The sequence below is a fragment of the Eubalaena glacialis genome, chromosome 2 (genome assembly GCF_028564815.1).
Source record: "Eubalaena glacialis isolate mEubGla1 chromosome 2, mEubGla1.1.hap2.+ XY, whole genome shotgun sequence".
Lineage (NCBI taxonomy): Eukaryota > Metazoa > Chordata > Mammalia > Artiodactyla > Balaenidae > Eubalaena > Eubalaena glacialis.
The window spans coordinates 145,627,700-145,650,826 of NC_083717.1; the positions used below are offsets into that span (position 1 = coordinate 145,627,700).

At 35.8% G+C, this 23,127-nt stretch overlaps 1 protein-coding gene across 1 annotated transcript in view; it reads right to left on the minus strand.

Moving 5' to 3' along the window:
• MAP4K5 (mitogen-activated protein kinase kinase kinase kinase 5) overlaps positions 1 to 23,127 on the minus strand; it is a 155,393-nt gene that overhangs the window by 5,604 nt on the left and 126,662 nt on the right. Inside the window, exons 23-30 of the mRNA XM_061182518.1 lie at positions 23,017 to 23,077; positions 19,779 to 19,781; positions 19,581 to 19,695; positions 19,150 to 19,208; positions 16,311 to 16,414; positions 14,302 to 14,479; positions 4,808 to 4,876; positions 2,318 to 2,410 (exon numbers count right to left, since the gene is read on the minus strand). Coding sequence (XP_061038501.1) covers positions 2,318 to 2,410; positions 4,808 to 4,876; positions 14,302 to 14,479; positions 16,311 to 16,414; positions 19,150 to 19,208; positions 19,581 to 19,695; positions 19,779 to 19,781; positions 23,017 to 23,077 — 682 coding nt within the window. The remainder of the gene's footprint in view (positions 1 to 2,317; positions 2,411 to 4,807; positions 4,877 to 14,301; positions 14,480 to 16,310; positions 16,415 to 19,149; positions 19,209 to 19,580; positions 19,696 to 19,778; positions 19,782 to 23,016; positions 23,078 to 23,127) is intronic.

A 23,127-nucleotide genomic window follows, 5' to 3' on the forward strand; every position in this document is an offset into this window, starting at 1 on the left:
TAAAAATGGGCTAACTTTTGATGAGCTGGACATCCGCATATTAATTTTTCTTTCATATACTATCTTTTGTCTTAGGTAAGTAAAATAATAAAAACATAACGGGTTTTTTTGGATTAAAAAACATGATTATTTAAATAATGTGATATATTTAGAAGTAGCTATTCAGGAAGCATCTTTTATTTCTGTTCACATATTCCCTATTATAAAATTAATTTTTAAAAATAAACCTGTCCTGTAATCTAAAATTTAACCACACTCTGAATATTTTTGATCTGTGAACAAATTCTTATTTGGAGGGGCTAGGGGCTCTCAGCTATAGTACTCACGGCTGCTGCCCAACCCCATCAGGTCTCCAGAGCCCACCGGGCCTTTGCCCTGGCCTTGCAGGTCCCACTGTTCACAAGGGTGGTCACAGATTTGAGCCAAGCTTGCCCAACTTCTTGATGGCTTTGGATTCAGGAACAACCGTGACCCCAAAGTGTGGCCACCTCATGACATGCCATATCCCCTCTTGCTCCCCACCCATCTCCCATGATCCCCTGGGGTGGCCTGAGGGTCTTGGAGGAAAACCTGTTCTGGCTGTGCCTTGTCCATTTCTGTGTCCTGCCTGTGCTGGGCCCACTGAAGCACACATATGGGGTCACTTAGTGGATTAGAAACAGAGTGGCAGGGCCCCCAATTTTGGGGTGGGGGGAGGCAGCAGGGCCTCTGGGTCCTTCCTGGCCAGAGGCTAGAGTCATTAAAGCACAGTGAGAGAAGGAGAAAACCAATTTGATTGTTGGAGAGTTAGCCATATGCCCTATACCAGTAAAGATGGGAGAAAGTGATTGAAATTTATTATATTTCTTACTAGAATATTGACTCTGTAAAAAGTTAATGTAAGAATGTTCTGGAAACATAATTTAGCTCAATAAACATAAAAGTATTTTACAATAACAAATCATACAAGTTTCACTAGCCTAGCCATGAAATAAAAAAACAGGTAGTACTGGCTTTGTTTTTAAAAGGTGACTTAAAGGGACTCTTTTTACCCAGGAGGATCCTTGAAATTATTCCAAAGTTCACTGGAAAGAAGAGATGGTAACCTAGGAGGAACAAACTTTTGTATAACGAAAATAACCTAAAACATTTGGCATATATGAAGAAGTTGAGGTACTAGTGTGTTTCAGTTAAAATTAAGAGGACCTAAAGATCTGTATATTGGAATCTCTACTGAAAATATTAAATCTTAGAAACTGGCATGCAATAGCCAGCATACAAAGGAGTAAAAGAAGAAAATATTTCCAAAATTCCTTTTGTCATGGCATCTACAGAAAGTTTAGGTTTTCTGCTTGAATAAAATTTCCAATCATAAGCAAATTATTTCTATGTACGATGTTTACCCAGAGGGATGAATGTACTTTGCAATAGGGTAAAACTCCACTTGAGAAACCATTAAATTTTTAAAAAATCAACAGAAAACTTTCTAAACAGTGAGAAACACATTTTAAAAAGTATATACATTTAATTATAAAATACATATATTTTTTACGGCCCAAATAAAAATCACCAATTTTGTTTTAACTGTTTTTGACTTAAAGTAGAACCATATCATGAATTGTTCAAAATGTTTCCACCCATGGTATTTTTTCATAAGTTCTATCACCCTTGAGGAAAATACTTACTGACATATAATCAGTGAGGATGCAAACAATAATAATTTTTATCATAAAACCAATGATATTACAGAGTAAAACACTCATTGACAAGGAAGCAAATTCAAATGGCATAGTATTTTCCAGATTCTGTGGGGAACTAGTTATTTATATTTAAATAGACCTAAAAGCAAAAACCATCAACACACACCAACCAGAATCTTACACGGCAAAGAATTCTAGCATATCTAACATTGTTAATCACATCACACAAATACCTTCATGATTTGGAAAGAATTGGAAGAAGTATAATTCACTTGATGCAGCAAAGGGAACAATGAATAAAAGAAATGATTTCATGTTTTAAATATTCAAGAAACGACAATAAAAGATTTATTATGGTCCAGACCTGCACTGTCTAATATTATAGTAACTAGCCCTGTGTGGCTATTTACATCAAAATTTAAATTAATTAAAATTTAAAAAATTAAAATTAAAATGTAGCACTAGCCATGTTTCAAGTACTTAACAAGTGTGGTTAATGACTACTGTATTTAAGAACACAGAGAACATTTCTATATCAAAGAAACTTCTATGAGACAGTGCTGGTCTAGATAACCCTAAGTATAGAATGAACAAAAAACCAAGTACTCTAAATGCATTATTAAAAAAAGGAGACTTACCTACAGATTCAATGCGAAAATCAAAACTTAGCTCAGAGGCCAGTTTCTTACTTGATTTTAGTTTTCCTTGTAGATTTACAATTTTTACAAATTCTTAAAAAAAGAAAAACCAAGTCAAGACTGGAAATGCAGATTTGCTAAAATAAATGTAACTTGATAAGTGGATTTTACATGGATATATAACAATATTCTTAATAAAGTTCAATTATTTCTCTTGATTCAAGTATGCCCAGTGAAAAATTGTCACTGATATGTTCTATAAGAGTGAGGCCTCCGTAAATGGCAATCCCACCAGTATTTTTTTTTCATAGTTCATACTGAACACTTATGTTCTCATTTTTTAAAAAGTGAAGTGTTTCTTTAATAGTGGTTACCTTGGTGCCTAAATATTCAGCAATAAGAGTTGGGTTTTTTCCCCTTACAAATTACATAACATATGATAAGTAATATTTGCAGTAATTCTTAACTTTAGTATGTAACTAATATTCTACAGAAGTACAAGGGAGGAAAAAATAGTACTCTCAAAAGTCAGAATTTCTTTATAAGTAAACTCTGGGATAGACAGTATATGTGAATATTTCTATTTCCCTTTTGTCCATTTGTTTTTTAATTTAACCATCTTAGCTCTGACTTGGAAGATATCTTCTCTCTGCATTACTTTCTCATCTGTCTACCATTATTTGTGATTACACACCTATCTCCATTGCTGCTTAGTAAAACTGATTTATACCATAGAGTTGACAAACAATTTTCAAAGTGTTACACTGCTCCCCTAAGAAAAAAAGAACTGAAGAAAGTCAACTTTCCATTTACCATGAATAGCTGGGAAATGGAAGTCCTAGTTAATCAAAGGTTTAAAAAATTTTTTTAAAAAATACATAAATCAACAAAATGAAAACTAAGTACAATTTATTTTCCTTGGATGACTCAGAAGGTATTTAGGCGTTTAATGTTAAAGGTTCAACACTACTACAATTAAATTCTGATCATCTGTTTATTTCATTAATCAGTACTGAGCTTTCTACTTGTTTGGGTAAAAAAGAATTTATCAAATTCACTTAAGAGTAACCAAACAACATGCCAATCTTATCAGTATTCAAAGAATCAAAAGTACTTAAGGGATAATGGGCAAATGAAACACTCTGGGGTTTGGTTTACTTATCTATAATATTAGATGATCTTTATGATTCTATAAGGCAAATCCACTAGGGAACACTTTAGAGAATAGAAATTAAGACAAAAATACAGGTAAATTCAGTAGTGGAACAATTTTAAAAATAACCCTAAACATCTATGGGCAGGTCTAGTAATTTTAAAATATTGGAATGAATCAAACCACAGCAAATATTGCCAAATTTCAAATATAATTCCAAGTCTGGGTGAATTTCACTTGCAGGATTCATTGCATTAAAGTAAGGGGGATTTTAAGAATTAGAGTTCTTTGTTTGCAAAATTGAAAACACCTGTTGTTAAAGTTTTTCTGTCTCTTCCACTGCATATACAGTACAACACACATCTATCAATAACATCTCTTGCTGCATCAAAAGAATCACAACTAGCAGGTAAAGGTGTCAAATCTATTTGTGCATTAGAATATCACACTGACATGATTCTAAAAGTTCATGTTATATGACTAGAAGTGACCAAATTAGTATAACCTTCTATTTTTTCATTAATTACAATGAATTACACAGAATTTTATACAGAGTAATTTAATACAGACTTTTACCCCAAGGTTATGGCAAACTGTTCTAATACAGTTGTCCCTCGGTATCCACAGGGAATTGGTTCCAGTACCCCTCACAGAGACCAAAGTCCATGGATGCTCAAGTGCCTTATATGAAATGGCCTAGTGTTTGCATATAACCTATACACAACCGCCCATAGACTTTAATTTTTAAAAATATTTTTATTGAAATATAGTTGATTTACAGTATCGTGTAAGTTTCAGGTGTATAGCACAGTGATTCAGTTATACATATGTGTGTGTATATATATGTAGATATAGTCTTTTTCAGATTCTTTTCCCTTATAGGTTATTACATAATATTGAGTATAGTTCCCTGTGCTATACAGTAGGTCCTAGATTACTTATAATACCTAATACAACACAAAAGCTATATAAATAGTTGCCAGGCACTTGCGAATTCAGGTTTGCTTTTTTGAGCTTTCTGGAATTTTTTTTTCTAAATATTTTCAATCCATGGTTGGCTGAATAGAGGATGTGGAACCTACAGATACAGAGGGCTGACTGTATAATGTTTCCAAGTAGGCCAAACAGAATAAAGAAAAAGGTCACAGAGGATACTTTGACAAACAGATCAATTAGTTACTATATCTGTAGCCAATTTAGGTTTTTCATCAATAAAACAATGCCACTTAAGGTGGAAAACTGCAAATCTACTTTACTGATTCTATTAGAATCAAATCCATGAAAAGGTATGTTATATCAAGTAGTATACTTAGAAGAAACTTTAAAATAATACTTACTGTCTAAACACACTAAAACAGTATCTCTCTCCAACTGTGTTACATGAATGGAATCTAACTGTTGGCTGCCTTGGGGGGAAAAAAACAAGGTTACAGTTATATAACATGCTTTAAAAACTAGAACTTAGAAAAGAAACACAAATTCTGATTTTTTTCTGTGATTTTAAACTAGTCTTTGAAATAAACACAGAAATTATATTTTGTAATTGTCTTGTCAAAAACTGTATGTAAGTCAATTTAAAAGAACGAAGTCCTAAGCAAAGCTGAGCTGAGAAAGGCTCAATATTACATTTAGTTAATACCTCAGCTAGCTCTAGAAAGATGAGTTACAAAAATAAAATGAAGCAAACGGTAAATATGGGGAAGAAACTAAGAGGCATACTATACAGTGACTAGATTTTGGTTTGCATTTTACAGTAGCCAATGGGAAGATGAAAACAAGATCAGTTAGGTGCATCACAGTGTCCCTGAGATAAAAATAAGTCAGTAATTCAGAAAAAGCAAAAGGATTAACGAAACTATTAGAGAGAAATTTTCCTGGTACTGGGGGGGTCGGGATGGTGTGTGTGTGTGCGTGCACGCACGTAGGAAGGAGTTCCTGTATTAACAGGACACCAGGGTAGCATAATGAACAATACTGTCAACAACATCTTTGCAGGAAGCAACTTTCATCACTTTGCTGATATTCACAGGGCTACTTCTCTAAACATCTGCTAATAGAAGTGATGACATTTTTGCAAAACATTTTTGGTAAAACAATTTATTTTAGCCACACAGACTGTGTGAATGGTCTAGATGAAGCTAAGAAAAGATTTTAGATAATTTAGAGCAGTCATTCTTTTTGTTTTTTGCTTTTTTTAAACTAATTTTTACTGGAGTATAGTTCATTTAAAATGTTGTGTTAGTTTCTGCTCTACAGCAAAGTGAATCAGTTATACATATACATATATCCACTCTTTTTTAGATTCTATTTCCATATAGGTCATTACAGAGTACTGAGTAGACTTCCTGTGCTATACAGTAGATTCTTATTAGTTATCTATTTTATATATAGTAGTGTGCATATGTCAATCCTCTTGAAGATTTTTATTTTTAATTTTTATTTATTTATTTATTTATTTATTTTTGGCTGTGTTGCGTCTGTTTCTGCGCAAGGGCTTTCTCCAGTAGCGGCAAGCGGGGGCCACTCCTCATCACGGTGCGCGGGCCTCTCACTGTCGCGACCTCTCCCGTTGCGGATCACAACCTCCAGAGGCACAGACTCAGTAGTTGTGGCTCACGGGTCCAGCCGCTCCGCGGCATGTGGGATCTTCCCAGACCAGGGATCAAACCTGTGTCCCCTGCACTGGCAGCCAGACTCCCAATGACTGCGCCACCAGGGAAGTCCAGCTTTTTTTTTTAATTTTTAAATTTATTTTTTTATACAGCAGGTTCTTATTAGTCATCAATTTTATACACATCAGTGCATACATGTCAATCCCAATCGCCCAATTCAGCACATCACCACACCCAGCCTCCCACGGCTTTCCACCCTTGGTGCCCATACGTTTGTTCTCTACATCTGTGTCTCAACTTCTGCCCTGCAAACTGGTTCATCTGTACCATTTTTCTAGGTTCCACATATATGCGTTAATATACGATATTTGTTTTTCTCTTTCTGACTTACTTCACTCTGTATGACAGTCTCTAGATCCATCCACGTCTCAACAAATGACTCAATTTCATTCCTTTTTATGGCTGAATAATATTCCATTGTATATATGTACCACATCTTCTTTATCCATTCGTCTGTCAATGGGCATTTAGGTTGCTTCCATTACCTGGCTATTGTAAATAGTGATGCAATGAACATTGGGGTGCATGTGTCTTTTTGAATTATGGTTTTCTCTGGGTATATGTCCAGTAGTGGGATTGCTGGATCATATGGTAATTCTATTTTTAGTTCTTTAAGGAACCTCCATACTGTTCTCCATAGTGGCTGTATCAATTTACATTCCCACCAACAGTGCAAGAGGGTTCTCTTTTCTCCACACCCTCTCCAGCACTTGTTGTTTGTAGATTTTCTGATGATGCCCATTCTAACTGGTGTGAGGTGATACCTCATTGTAGTTTTGATTTGCATTTCTCTAATAATTAGTGATGTTGAGCAGCTTTTCATGTGCTTCTTGGCCAGCTGTATGTCTTCTTTGGAGAAATGTCTACTTAGGTCTTCTGCCCAGTTTTGGATTGGGTTGTTTGTTTCTTTAATATTGAGCTGCATGAGCTGTTTATATATTTTGGAGATTAATCCTTTGTCTGTTGATTTGTTTGCAAATATTTTCTCCCATTCTGAGGGTTGTCTTTTTGTCCTGTTTATGGTTTCCTTTGCTGTGCAAAAGCTTTGAAGTTTCATTAGGTCCCATTTGTTTATTTTTATTTCCATTACTCTAGGAGGTGGATCAAAAAAGATCTTGCTGTGATTTATGTCAAAGAGTGTTCTTCCTATGTTTTCCTCTAAGAGTTTTATAGTGTCCGGTCTTACATTTAGGTCTCGAATCTATTTTGAGTTTATTTTTGTGTATGGTGTTAGGGAGTGTTCTAATTTCATTCTTTTACATGTAGCTGTCCAGTTTTCCCAGCACCACTTCTTGAAGAGACTGTCTTTTCTCCATTGTATATCCTTGCCACCTCTGTCACAGATTAGTTGACCATAGGTGCGTGGGTTTATCTCTGGGCTTTCTATCCTGTTCCACTGATCTATATTTCTGTTTTTATGCCAGTACCATATTGTCTTGATTACTGTAGCTGTGTAGTATAGTCTGAAGTCAGGGAGTCTGATTCCTCCAGCTCCGTTTTTTTCCCTCAAGACTGCTTTGGCTATTCGGGGACTTTTGTGTCTCCATACAAATTGTAAGTTTTTTGTTCTAGTTCCGTAAAAAATGCCATTGGTAATTTGATAGGGATTGCATTGAATCTGTAGATTGCTTTGGGTAGTATAGTCATTTTCACAATATTGATTCTGCCAATCCAAGAACATGGTATATCTCTCCAACTGTTGGTATCATCTTTAATTTCTTTCATCAGTGTCTTATAGTTTTCTGCATACAGGGCTTTTGTCTCCCTAGGTAGGTTTATTCCTAGGTATTTTATTCTTTTTGTTGCAATGGTAAATGGGAGTGTTTCCTTAATTTCTCTTTCAGATTTTTCATCATTAGTGTATAGAAATGCAAGAGATTTCTGTGCATTAATCTTGTATCCTGCAACTTAACCAAATTCACTGATTACCTCTAGAAGTTTTCTGGTGGCATTTTTAGGATTCTCTAGGTATAGTATCATGTCATCTGCAAACAGTGACAGTTATACTTCTTCTTTTCCAATTTGTATTCCTTTTATTTCTTTTTCTTCTCTGATTGCCGTGGCTAGGAATTCCAAAACTATGTTGAATAATAGTGGTGAGAGTGGACATCCTTGTCTTGTTCCTGATCTTAGAGGAAATGCTTTCAGTTTTTCACCATTGAGAATGATGTTTGCTGTGGGTTGGTCATATATGGCCTTTGTTATGTTGAGGTAGGTTCCCTCTATGCCCACTTTCTGGAGAATTTTTATCATAAGTAGGTGTTGAATTTTGTCAAAAGCTTTTTCTGCATCTATTGAGATGATCATATGGTTTTTATTCTTCAATTTGTTAATATGGTGTATCACATTGATTGATTTGCGTATATTGAAGAATCCTTGCATCCCTGGGATAAATTCCACTTGATCATGGGGTATGATCCTTTTAATGTGTTTCTGAATTCTGTTTGCTAGTATTTTGTTGAGGATCTTTGCATCTATATTCATCAGTGCTATTGGTCTGTAATTTTCTTTTTTTGTAGTATCTTTGTCTGGTTTTGGTATCAGGGTGATGGTGGCCTCATAGAATGAGTTTGGGAGTGTTCCTTCCTCTGCAATTTTTTGGAAGAGTTTGAGAAGGATGGGTGTTAGCTCTTCTCAAAATGTTTGATAGAATTCACCTGTGAAGCCATCTGGTCCTGGACTTTTGTTTGTTGGAAGATTTTTAATCACACTTTCAATTTCATTACTTGTGATTGGTCTGTTCATATTTTCTGTTTCTTCCTGGTTCAGTCTTGGAAGGTTATACCTTTGTAAGAATTTGTCCATTTCTTCCAGGTTGTCCATTTCATTGGCATAGAGTTGCTTGTAGTAGTCTCTTAGGATGCTTTGTATTTCTGCGGTGTCTGTTGTAACTTCTCCTTTTTCATTTCTAATTTTACTGATTTGAGTCCTCTCCCTCTTTTTCTTGATGAGTCTGGCTAATGGTTTATAAATTTTGTTTATCTTCTCAAAGAACCAGCTTTTAGTTTTATTGATCTTTGCTATTGTTTTCTTTGTTTCTATTTCATTTATTTTGCTCTGATCTTTATGATTTCTTTCCTTCCGCTAACTTTGGGTTTTGTTTGTTCTTCTTTCTCTAGTTCCTTTAGGTGTAAGGTTAGATTGTTTGAGGTTTTTCTTGTTCCTTGAGGTAGGCTTGTATAGCTATAAACGTCCCTCTTAGAACTGCTTTTGCTGCCTCCCTCCCATAGGTTTTGGATCGTTGTGTTTTCATTGTCATTTGTCTCTAGGTATTTTTTGATTTCCTCTTTGATTTCTTCAGTGATCTCTTGGTTAATTAGTAACGTACTGTTTAGCCTCCATGTGTTCGTGTTTTTTACGTTTTTTTCCCTGTAACTCATTTCTAATCTCATAGCGTTGTGGTCAGAAAAGATGCTTGATATGATTTCAGTTTTCTTAAATTTACTGACGCTTGATTTGTCACCCAAGATGTGATCTATCCTGGAGAATGTTCCGTGCGCACTTGAGAAGAAAGTGTAATCTGCTGTTTTTGGATGGAATGTCCTATAAATATCAATTAAATCTATCTGGTCTATTGTGTCATTTAAAGCTTCTGTTTCCTTATTTTCATTTTGGATGATCTGTCCATTGGTGTGAGGTGTTAAAGTCCCCCACTATTATTGTGTTACTGTCGATTTCCTCTTTTAGAGCTGTTAGCAGTTGCCTTATGTATTGAGGTGCTCCTACGTTGGGTGCATATATATTTATAATTGTTATATCTTCTTGGATTGATCCCTTGATCATTATGTAGTGTCCTTCCTTGTCTCTTGTAACATTTTTTAAAGTCTATTTTATCTGATATGAGTATTGCTACTCCAGCTTTCTTTTGATTTCCATTTGCATGGAATATCTTTTTTCCATCCCCTCACTTTCAGTCTGTATGTGTCCCTAGGTCTGAAGTGGGTCTCTTGTAGACAGCATATATATATATATATATATATATATATATATATATATATACACGGGTCTTGTTTTTGTATCCATTCAGCAAGCCTGTGTCTTTTGGTTGGAGCATTTAATCCATTCACATTTAAGGTAATTATCGATATGTGTGTTCCTATGACCATTTTCTTAATTGTTTTGGGTTTGTTTTTGTAGGTCCTTTTCTTCTCTTGTGTTTCCCACTTAGAGAAGTTCCTTTAGCATTTGTTGTAGAGCTGGTGTGGTGGTGCTGAATTCTTAGCTTTTGCTTGTCTGTAAAGCTTTTGATTTCTCCATCAAATCTGAATGAGATCCTTGCCGGGTAGAGTAATCCTGGTTGTAGGTTCTTCGCTTTCATCACTTTTAAGTATATCATGCCACTCCCTTCTGGCTTGTAGAGTTTCTGCTGAGAAATCAGCTGTTAACCTTATGGGAGTTCCCTTGTATGTTATTTGTCATTTTTCCCTTGCTGCTTTCAATAGTTTTTCTTTGTCTTTAATTTTTGCCAATTTGATTACTATGTGTCTTGGCGTGTTTCTCCTTGGGTTTATCCTGTATGGGACGCTCTGCGCTTCCTGGACTTGGGTGGCTATTTCCTTTCCCACGTTAGGGAAGTTTTTGACTATAATCTCTTCAAATATTTTCTCAGGTCCTTTCTCTCTCTCTCCTCCTTCTGGGACCCCTATAATGCGAATGTTCTTGCATTTAATGTTGTCCCAGAGGTCTCTTAGGCTGTCTTCATTTCTTTTCATTCTTTTTTCTTTAGTCTGTTCCGCGGCAGTGAAGTCCACCATTCTGTCTTCCAGGTCACCTATCCGTTCTTCTGCCTCTGTTATTCTGCTATTGATTCCTTCTAGTGTAGTTTTCATGTCAGTTATTGTATTGTTCATCTCTGTTTGTTTGTTCTTTAATTCTTCTAGGTCTTTGTTAAACATTTCTTTCATCTTCTTGATCTTTGCTTCCATTGTTTTTCCGAGGTCCTGGATCATCTTCACTATCATTATTCTGAATTCTTTTTCTGGAAGGTTGCCTATCTCCACTTCATTTAGTTGTTTTTCTGGGGTTTTATCTTGTTCCCTCATCTGGTACATAGCCCTCTGCCTTTTCATCTTGTCTCTCTTCCTGTGAATGTGGTTTTTGTTCCACAGGCTGCAGGATTGTAGTTCTTCTTGCTTCTCCTCTTTAAGCTTCTTATGAATATACTTTATGTCTTGAGTTCATGACACACTTGTGAATTCTAGGGCAGACCAGTGGTTAGGACTCAGCGTTCTCACTGCCAGGGGCCAGGGTTCGATCCTTGGTCGGGGAACTAAGATCCTGCAAGCCACACTTCAATAATTCTTCTTTTCATTTCAGCTAACATTTTTCTCTTGTTCTTCCCACTCAAACTATCAAAAAATGTTGTCCACCTTTGCTGTCTCTATTTATTTACTTCCCACTCATCCTTTGCCATTGTAATCTCAGAGCAGTCATTCTTAACTACGTCTCTTTGGGACACCCATAGCTCCTCTCCCTTAAAAACTGCACATCTGAGCATAAACACAAAATTATTATTTTGGGTTTTTGTGGACTTTCCAAAGTCCATATATAGTGAAGAATCCAGATGTACAGAATTGGTAAACTGTTGTCCCGTGGCAACATTCCAAAAAAATAGCTTTTCTCAGTAAAGCTATGTTCATGCATTTATTCAACATTTATTGAGTGCTGATAAGTACTAAGCATCATCCTTGGAGAAAAGGATACTGCAATAATACATCAAACTACGACTAAAAGAGTCTTGGAATAGGAGTTCATTTTAACTGTTACAGCTGTTGCCAATTCAAGGCATGGCCTCAACAATCAACATACCTGGGAGATAGATTAGCAATCATTTATGAAAATGGAAAAGCCTAATAAAGACAGTTTCTGCTTTAGGGTGATTTGAATGTTCACCCTCAGAGTCCTGGCTCTCCTTAGGAAGTAATTTTGGGTCTGCCTTAATTTTAGCCTAGACAATGTTAAAAGTGGGTAGAACAGTTTGCCTCTGGCATTAAAAAACAAAACAAACAACAACAAAAACCTCTCAACCCTCACCCCTGCAAATTCACAAGATGACTCACTGAATGCCCAGCCTTAAGCAATGTAACCTCCTAATACATCATACAGAAGATAGTAGTTTGAAAACTCACATTAGATAATCATATGAAATGACTTTCTCTACACTATTATTGTATACTAACCAGTAAAAACAAGTTGGGGCTGTCTGCCAAACATGATCTTGGTTTTTAAATAAACTGACCCATAACTCTTCTTTTTAGCAATAATTACATGATAGGAACACGCTTCTATTTGGGCTGTTTATATTTCATGATAATAAATGTCATTTCCACCTTTCTGTTAGGTATACCAGGAAGATATGCATCTACCTCAGCCAAAAACATTATTAGAAAGAAAGGGGGGGTGCAGGTGGGGTGGGAGGGTAAAAGAATACATTCCTATTTTATTCTACTGGAAATTATAATTTGGTCTATAAAGACAGTGATATTAGACCACGGCATGCTGGAACTGGCTTGTACTGGACTGATAAATTTTCAGAAATTTTGCAAGCCAGATGACATCAAGTTGGTAGTCTGAAATTGGCTGTGGTGGGAGCATTTATACCACAGAAATAGGCAACTGCTACCAACCAGGCTTCTCTGCACCCCAAGAGTCTACTGTTAAACATTTACTAGAACACCACTAGTTCATAGTGATTCTGAAAGTGACATTAGTGCAGTTCTACATTAACTTAAGTAGCTGGGTTTTATAAAAGTGTTCTTATAATTTAGCCTATAAATGATCAAAAGCCAAAGATACTTAATAAGAACCTTCAAACTTATAATACTTGTAACAGACTTCTTGAGGTGATAAAGAATGTAACAGTGGTCAGAAATGAAATAAATTATAACTAAAGCTTACTTGACTTCATATGTAAAAATGGCTTGATAAATCTGGGTGATAATACACTAGCACAACAAAAACAGTAAACTGGCAAAATGAAGACCTTCTTCATTTTACTTATTTTTTAACATGAATTCTTTAATATTTTATTTAAAAAAATTTTTAAATTTATTTATTTATTTTGGTTGCGCTGGGTCTTAGTTGCGGCAGGCAGGCTCCTTAGTTGCGGCCGGTGGGCTCTTTAGTTGTGGCTTGTGGGCCCCTTAGTTGTGGCACGTGAACTCTTAGTTGTGGCATGCATGTGGGATCTAGTTCTCCGACTAGGGATCGAACCCTTGTCCCCTGCATTGGAAGGTGGATTCTTTTTTAAAGCATGACTAGTATTTATTTATTTATTTATTTATTTTTGGCTGTGTTGGGTCTTCGTTTCTGTGCGAGGGCTTTCTCTAGTTGCGGCGAGCGGGGGCCACTCTTCATCGCGGTGCGCGGGCCTCTCTTGTTGCGGAGCACAGGCTCCAGACGTGCAGGCTCAGTACTTGTGGCTCACGGGCCAAGTTGCTCTGTGGCATGTGGGATCTTCCCAGACCAGGGCTCGAACCCGTGTCCCCTGAACTGGCAGGCAGATTCTCGACCACTGTGCCACCAGGGAAGCCCTGGAAGGTGGATTCTTAACCACTGCAGTACCAGAGAATTCCCTTGACATGAATTCTTGATTGATTTGTTCCAATTTTAAAGTTTGAAAATAAACTTCTCAACCTTTTCAGAGTTTTCATTGAGACATGTTTGATAAAATCCTAGGCTAACAAACCATTCTCAGAAAATGCAAGAGATATTTTCCTGTATCTTTAAATGCTAAAGCTTGGAGGCCACACATGAGAGGCTTCTATTCAAGTATGAAAAGTACCAGAACTCAATGATTTTAAGAAGTGTGGGGGGAAAAAAGTGATAGAAAAAAATAAAGTTATTTCTTTGCTTGAGAAGCTGATAAAATTTGAAAAGTATCTTAGAAAACTTAATTATTTAGTAAGTCCAAAGATTAACTGATAACAACTAAGACTTTTAAATGTCAGGAGTCATTAAAATTTTCCTTGGTAAAATACTTTGTATCAAATTGCCTCAGGCAAATAGAGATCATAAACTATATGTACATGATCCTCTGGGCTTACTTGGGAAACTATGTTCTGAATCTTTATTTGAAAGAGCCCACACAGGTTGAACCTATTCTGCTTCTTTTGTAGGCAAAAGCATCAATATTTTAACATAAAGTAAAAAACACTTACCTCCACCAATTTCTGTAAACCATGAAGATGCAGAGTTCAAATTGATTGTCTCAAACTGAACTACCTGATTTAATTCGGTGCCCTTGCTAATAGCTACACAGACCATAGGGTATTCCTGTTCTGGTATTACCAGCATTTCAAAAACATTCAAAGGACTTGGCAAAGGAAAATCAAAGTGCTGCAAAAAATAAACAGATGTATAATTTAGAAACAATCTCCTCATTCATATTGTTGAATAAATTCAACAGAAAGGCTTTCATTTTCTTGATTGATCTAATTCTGAAAAACGACTACCTCTTATCAGCACAAAAACAGACATATAGATCAATGGAACAGAATAGAGAGCCTAGAAGTAAACCCACACACCTATGATCAATTAATCTACAACAAAGGAGAAAAGAATATACAATGGAGAAAAGACAGTCTCTTCAACAAGCAGTGTTAGGAAAGCTGGACAGCCTCATGTAAATCAATGAAGTTAGAACGCTCCCTCACACCATATACAATAATAAACTCAAAATGGTTTAAAGACTTAAATATAAGATATAGCACCATAAAACTCTTAGAAGAGAACATAGGCAAAACATTCTTTGACAAAAATCGTAGCAATATTTTCTTAGATCAGTCTCCCAAAGCAAAAAAATAAAAATAAGCAAAAATAAACAAATGGGATGTAATCAAACTTAAAAGCTTTTTGCACAGCAAAGGAAACCATAAAAAAAACAAAGAAAACATCCAGAATGGGACAAAATATTTGCAAATGATGCAACTGACAAGGGGTTAATTTCCAAAATATACAAACAGCTCATATAACTCAATATCAAAAAAACAACCCAATCGAAAAATGGGCAGAACACCTAAATAGACATTTTCCCAAAGAAGACATACAGATGGCTAACAGGCACATGAAAAGTTGTTCAACATCGCTAATCATTAGAGAAACGCAAATCAAAACTACAATGAGGTACCACCTCACAACAGTCAAAATGGCCATCACTAAAAAGTCTATAAATAATAAATGCTAGAAAGGATGTGGAGAAAAGGGAACCCTCCTACACTGTTGGTGGGGATATAAATTGGTGCAGCCACTGTGGAGAACAGTACGGAGGTTCCTTAAAAAACTAAAAATAGAGCTAACATATGATCCAGCAATCTCACTCCTGGGCATATTTTTGGAAAAGATGAAACTCTAATTTGAAAAGATACATGCACCCCATGCCGTTCACAGCGGCACTATTTACAACAGCCAAGACCAGAAACAATCCAAGTGCCCATCAACAGACGACTGGCGTAAGAAAATGTGATTGATACACACACACACACACACACAGGAATATTGTTTAGCCATAAAAGGAATGAAATATTGCCATTTGCAGAAACATGGATGGACCTAGAGAATATTATGCTTAGTGAAGTAAGTCAGACAAAGACAAATACTATATGATATCATTTATATGTGGAATCTAAAAAATAATACAAATGAATATATATACGAAACAGAAACTAACTCACAGACATAGAAAACAAAGAGGAAAGGGAGTGGGGGAGGGATAAATAAGTATGGGATTAACAAACTACTATACATAATATAGATAGGGAACAAGGATTTACTGTATAACACAGGGAACTATATTTAATATCTTTTAATAACCTATAATGGAAAATAAGAAATAACTGAATACTTTGCTGTATACCTGAAACTAACACAATATCATAATACTTCAATTAAAAAAAGGACTACCTTTAAATATCATGATAAGAAGCAGTTTTCCATAAAAATATGTTTTAGAGACTTGGCCATATTCTTCTTTATGGCTGTGATATTTCTGGAAGTTTATTAACATAAGTTAAAGATAAAATCTTAAGAACACAAAAATCCCTAAACCAAATAAACAGCTATAAAAACTATAAACATGCTAACCCTAGATGGTAGCATTGGGGTCTTAAAATTTCAGGCTCAGTTATACATTAGTGTTTTCTAAATTAAAAAAATGTAAACAAATATATACCTTTATTAACATGAATTTCTGCATTGGCTCATACCACTGAAGTAAAACAATTCCAGACTGTAAAGCTCCACAGAGGTATTTATGTCCTGTGTAAGGGTTTCTGACTGGAAAGAAACAAAACAAAACAGACACACCCAAAACACTGAATATTTTTATATAAAAACAAAGTTTAGCTAAAAGCAATTACTAAGTTATACTCACCTAAAAGCTAACCCAGCTTTCTTTATAAAGGCAGTGCTGATACATAGGAAAAACCAATTATATGTGGCCTGCCACTGATACCAAAATATGAATGGAAGAATAATCATTTGAACTAGGATGATAAGAGTGCAGAAAGTAGGGCTTCCCTGGTGGCGCAGTGGTTGAGACTCTGCCTGCCAATGCAGGGGACTCGGGTTCGAGCGCTGCTCTGGGAGGATCCCACATGCCGCGGAGCAACTGGGCCCGTGAGCCACAACTACTGAGCTCTGCGCGTCTGGAGCCTGTGCTCCGCAACAACAGAGGCCACGATAGTGAGAGGCCCGCGCACTGCGGTGAAGAATGGCCCCCGCTTGCCGCAACTAGAGAAAGCCCTTGCATAGAAACGAAGACCCAACACAGCTAAAAATAAATAAATAATAAAAATAAAGGAATTCCTTTAAAAAAAAAAAAAAAAGAGTGCAGAAAGTAAAGAAAGATGATATCTTTTTCCTTTGGCTTTGTTATACCCTTTCCTTTTCACTCTCTTATCTCAATTTTAATTGCATACATTTACTTCTAAACATCTTTAATATACTAGGTTCTTAAACATAAAAACAGTATTTTAAGCACCAAAACACCTAAACTATTTTACAATCTAAAGAGCTGCTTAAGTAAGTGGACCAAAAGTGTGAATTCTAGGTCTAGTGAATAAGAAGGTCTAGAAGGCAACTGAAATCTATCATTCCATTTAAACAAAATTTATTTATTTATTTATTTATTGGGTCTTCATTGCTGCGCACGGGCTTTTCTCTAGTTGCGGCGAGTGGGGGCTACTCTTTGTTGCGGAGCATGGTCTTATTGCGGTGGCTTCTCTTGTGAAGCAAGGGCTTTAGGCACGCGGGCTTCAGTAGTTATGGTGCGCGGGCTCAGTAGTCATGATTCACAGGCTCTAGAGCGCAGGCTCAGTAGTTGTGGCGCACGGGCTTAGTTACTCCGTGGCATGTGGAATCTTCCCAGACCAGGGCTCAAACCCGTGTCCCCTGCACTGGCAGGCAGATTCTTAACCACTGTGCCACCAGGGAAGTCCTATGATTCCATTTTTGGTATAATAGTTTACAGCTGTCTACTTAAGACAAGATGAAAATAACTAATTATTTTACAACTTAATAAAGATGTAACTTCCTTGACTCAAATCTACAGAAATTCACATTGGTCTTTCCTTCTCCCCAATTTGATTCCCATCAACAGTAATGTATTTGATTATAAGAGTAGTTATTTGCAGTAAGCTCTATCTTAAGATATTTATGAGTTATACCTCAGATTGTAAGCATCGAGACCTTTCCTGAGTCAGAGATACTGGGAATCTGATAACAGAAATGGACCTGCATCTCCCTAGAAAAACGCTCATGAAATTTGCTTATAACTAGAGAGTATGCTGTGGACCTAATGCAGCATGAAGATCAATGTTTAGGCTCACTGATTAAACAAAAAGAATAAACAGAAAGTTAGGAGCCCAGAATTTGAAGCCACAGACCAGGTCTGATCCCAGGTTCTGCTACTAGTGATGTAAGTATCATAAGCTGTTTAAGGGTTAAGCGAGAGAAGATAATTACATAGCACAGAATTTAACCTTGCCCCAAAAGAGGTCTGGCCTTTGTCCTCTCTTTTGGGAGTTAATGTCTAAGCCTCAGGAATGTCATGCCTGACAGGAATGTCTTTGTTTGCCTGGGGCCTTGGTCACTGTATACTCCAACAATATGATTTAGAGTGGGGGTTGGCGACACTGGATAGTCTCAGGGTGGGGGACAGTAATGCCAGAAAGACGAGCCATGTAATTTAGGGTAGGGGCTTTGGGTCAGGCAATATCACTTGACCTCCAGAGGGGATGGATACTGAGATCAGCCATGTGGGCAATCAAGCATGCCCATGTGATAGAGCCTTAATAAAAACTCCGGACACTGAGGTTGCTGAGTAAGCTTCCCTAGTTGGCAATGCTCTGTGTGTATTGTTACACATCACTGTCAGAAAAGTAACACTGTCCATACGCTGTCTATTATTCCATAGAGAAAGGACAACAGAAGCTCTACATCTGGTATTTTTCCTGGATTCTGCCCTATGCACTTCTTCCCTTGGCTGATTTTAATCTATATCCTTTCCCTGTAATAAACCATAACCAGAGTATAACCATTTTCAGTGAATTCTGTGAGTCCTTCTAGTGAATTACTGAACATGAAGGTGGTTTGGGGAACTCCCCAAACCTGTAGTTGGTATCAGAAGTGAGTGGTCTTGTGCGGACTGTTCCCTCTAACTTCATAGTTGGCCACACTTCTGAAATAATAATGTTCATAAAACACTAAGCAATAACTGTTAAATAAATGGTAAGTGTTAAATGAAAGCTAGGATATTAGCAGAGACAGAGCCTTAGGGACTACGGTTAAAAAATTTGAGGAACATTATGCTCTGAGAAAGCATCAGAGCAATTATCTTCAAGCATTTTTATGTTCGACTATACATTCCTGAGCTTCGCTGGCCCCTTAACTCCTTATTTAGAACAAATATAAAGCCTACCTTCCTTCATTTAATACTATAAGACTCTACAGATAATTTTAAAGATGTTAAAAGTTCTAATCATCCAGTTTGAGAAACAGCATTTACTCACCTATGCAACATTTGTGGCAGCCTTTTGTATCAGGAATCTTTGTTGTTAAAGCGAACTTTCTGAAAACATAAGACAACATAAATGTACTCTACTGCAGCGGTTCCCAAACAGTGAGTGATCGGTGAATCAGTTCCATCAGAACCAGTCAAGGAGCTCTAAAAATCACTGTCTTAAACTCTGACCCCAAACTATCTGATTTTATAGAACTGAGGCAGGACCTGGGAATCTATATTATAAAACTTCTATGGATGATTGACATGGACAGTCAAGTTACAAAACACTTATCTTTTGAATTCTAGATGACATTTACTTTAGTGTAAACTACCTTTCAAAATTAAGACAAAAAGTTTTTTAGTGGGCAAGGAAGACTGGCTGTTTTAAAAACAGACACTAATTCCCCTCACTCCCAGTAGAACCAAAATATTTTGTACCTTGGTAGTATGCGGTCTGGAAACCTATGAGTTTGAATATGGGCAGCTAGTCCTGGTTTTTTGGCTTGTTCAAACAAAGCTATAAGATTATGAGAGTAGAGTTGAAAGGTTTTTCCTATAAAAGAGAAACATGTTATTTTTATTAGAATTATTTAAAGCAGAGAAATACTATTTTCAAGCAAAAGAAAAGATAATTACCTTCTAAAATGACGAGTCCAGCCATGTTCAAAAAGCCAAGAAAAATAGAGAAAAACACAAACAAAAAAACCTAGTTAATACTATTTTGAAAGATAATAAGTAAAATGAGTTTTAAGAAAGTAGATAATTTTGTTTCCCAGTACATAAATTAGATATATTCTGACTAATAGGTGATCTGGGCAGAATATATGTAAACCTTAATGAAGCCAACATAGAAAAAGAAATTGTTAAACACTGTACAACAGACTGAGTTACAATGATGTACATGTGATTATTTCAGTACAACATGGAAAATTATATAACTATACCACATTATCTTTCTGAGATAGTCCTATTTATCAATAATCTATCAAATTACCTTGGATTAAAAACTGATTGCGAATGAAGTCTTGAAGATAACATTGAAATACTAATAAAAATAAAGCAAACTAATATTATATGCCATAGGATATAGTAGGGCTACAATTATATCCTATAATTTATACGGGATAATAGAGCTACAATTTCCATATAATCAAAACCACAGCTGTATTAAAAAGGGGGATATATGGTAAACATTTTCTGACTCCTTATATACATGACATGGTACTATAACAACCCAAAATAGTATTTATCATTTTACTACTAGAAAACATGAAAAAAAAATGGTTTTACCCTCAACAAAATTTTCTGTATTTTCTCAAAATGCAAACATTCTGCCTAACACTATACCACCCTTCCTTTCTCCAGTACCCCTTTATATATAACTAGCTACCCAAGCAGCTAACACATGTACATGTTTGTGCACACATGCAAAGAAATGCAGACCCTTAAACAGAACGTTTTCTCCTATTGAGCACTGCTACCTATCTTCATTCAGTTCTACAGGTCATTTTAACTACAGTTTGGAAAGAACCAATTTATAGGCTAATCTTTCCCTGTCTTTCTGTAGTTGTTTTATAAATATACAAGATGTACTCTGTGTGGCTTTTAAGCTTATTCCCAAAGACAGGTATAAATAGGGATAAAAGCAGTAAGAGAGTTAGAGGAAAGTGACTCTATATGAATACAACTCAGAATTGTTAATTCAAACAGATCTGGGTTTAAGTTTATTTTCATAATGGTAATATGCTATATTAATATTTTATTAAACAAAAGTAAGAAAACTGAGGGAAATAAAATCAAAATCAAAGAGATTAAATACTTTTTTGAGGACCCCAGTTTTTTAAGAGACATTTATAGACAATCAAATAATATGCTCTTTGTAAACACTGTCATCAGCTCAAATATACAAATTCCTGAAGAATCTCTACTAGGCCATGGTTAGTAGACGAGTTTAAGTTATACACACTCACACACACATACTTAAAATTATGAAAATGGCATTTCTTAAATTAGACCACAATTCATAATGATCTGTCAGTGAGTTAAAACTATATCAGCACTGATGCTTTAACGCATAAGTAGCTGAAAGGTAGACTTAATAATGAAAAGCCTGACAGTACAGTAAATAAGAGCTAGGATGTAATCATCACATATCTATTGAGATACAGAGCATGAAAGAGTATCAAACAAAAAAACTGAAAAAAATTTAAGAAATGTTAAAATAATTTTTCAAAGTGGAGAAAGGGATAAATGCTATTTTAATAGCTGATAGCACTAGGATCAAGGAACAGAGAGAAATAACTAACTATCTTGTATAGTGGTCCCACCACAGAGTATTGTTCCAGGACCCCCTGCGGATACCAAAATCTGAGGTCCCTTATAAAAAGTCGCTTATATAAAATGGTGTAGTACTTGCATATAACCTATGCCCATTCTTCCACATACTTTAAATCATATCTAGATTATGTATGATACCTAATACAATGTAAATGTATGTAAATAGTGACCCAATGCCTGGCAAATTCAAGTTTTGTTTTTTTGGAACTTCCTGGAATTAAAAAAAAATTCTATCTACAGTTGGTTGAATCCGTGCATGCAGATACAGAGGGCCAACTGTACTCTGCTATCAGAATGAAAGCGAGCAGCAAGCCTTTAGGTAGCCACTTAAATCTAAAATGTAAGAAAATAGGTTTTGGCAGGTAACAATTAGGGGAAAAAAGCCTGAACATCACCACCCCCCCCAACAACAACGAAAAAAGAAAAATACAAACAACAAAATTAGAATAGGTTGCTCTGGAACCCACTGGATTATTTATAAGACTTGAAAGCATTGATCCAAGTTGGTTAATAAATATGTGGTCCAGAATAACATGAATTCTACCAGCAAGCATCTGTTAAGTCTTCACAGTTTTCTAAGTACTTTGGGTATCTCACTTGATCCTCACAGCAATCTTGTGAGGCTGTCATTGTTACCATCATCCTTATGTTACAATTAAGAAAACTGAGCACAGCAACATGGATGGACTTAGACATTATCACACTTAAAGTGAAGTAAGTCAGAAAGAGAAAAACAAATACCATATGATATCACTTATATGTGGAATCTAGAATATGACACAAAGCAACCTATCTACGAAACAGCAACAGACTCACAGACATAGAGAACAGACTTATGGTTGCCAGTGGGAAGGGGGAGTGGGTGAGGGATGGACTGGGAGTTTGGGTTTAGCAGATGTAAACTACTATATACAGAATGTTTAAACAACAAGGTCCTACTGTATAGCACAGGAAACTATATTCAATATCCTGTGATAAACCATAATGGAAAAGAATATGAAAAAGAACGTATATATATGTATAACTGAATCACTTTGTTGTACAGCAGAAATTAACATGACACTGTAAATCAACTATACTTCAATAAAAAATAAATTAAAAAATAAAGATATAATTTATGAAAAAAAAAAGAAAACTGAGGCTGAGAGACAAGAGACAGTGATTGGCTCAAGATTACAAAGAAAGGAAGCATCTGGATCCTCTGATTCTTTCCATTCAACTGTTGATTCTCAGTGGAAGGCAGGGATGGTGACAGTAACAGAGACTGTGGAGAAGGGGATGGCCTCAGGGAACAATCACTGTCATGTTCCCCAACTATGTAGTTCCTGGGCAGGTGTGGGAAGTACTACTCTGACAACAAGGTCCCTTCTCAAAGTTTCTTCCAATTTTACATCGGTAAAAGATACCTGCAAGTCTCAAAGTTAATTATACTAGATTATAATTACCCTGAATAACATTTTAAAATAATGTGTATTAAAATTACATTTCTCTGCTTGTCCATGGTTTATTTTTCATATCATTTTCATCATATACATACCTGACAATGACATTAAAGTATTATTGATGACATAGAGCCAAGTACATTTCCGTGGAAATAGCTATTAAGAAAAAAAAAGGTAATTAAAACTCTCCAATTTTCATTCCCTTA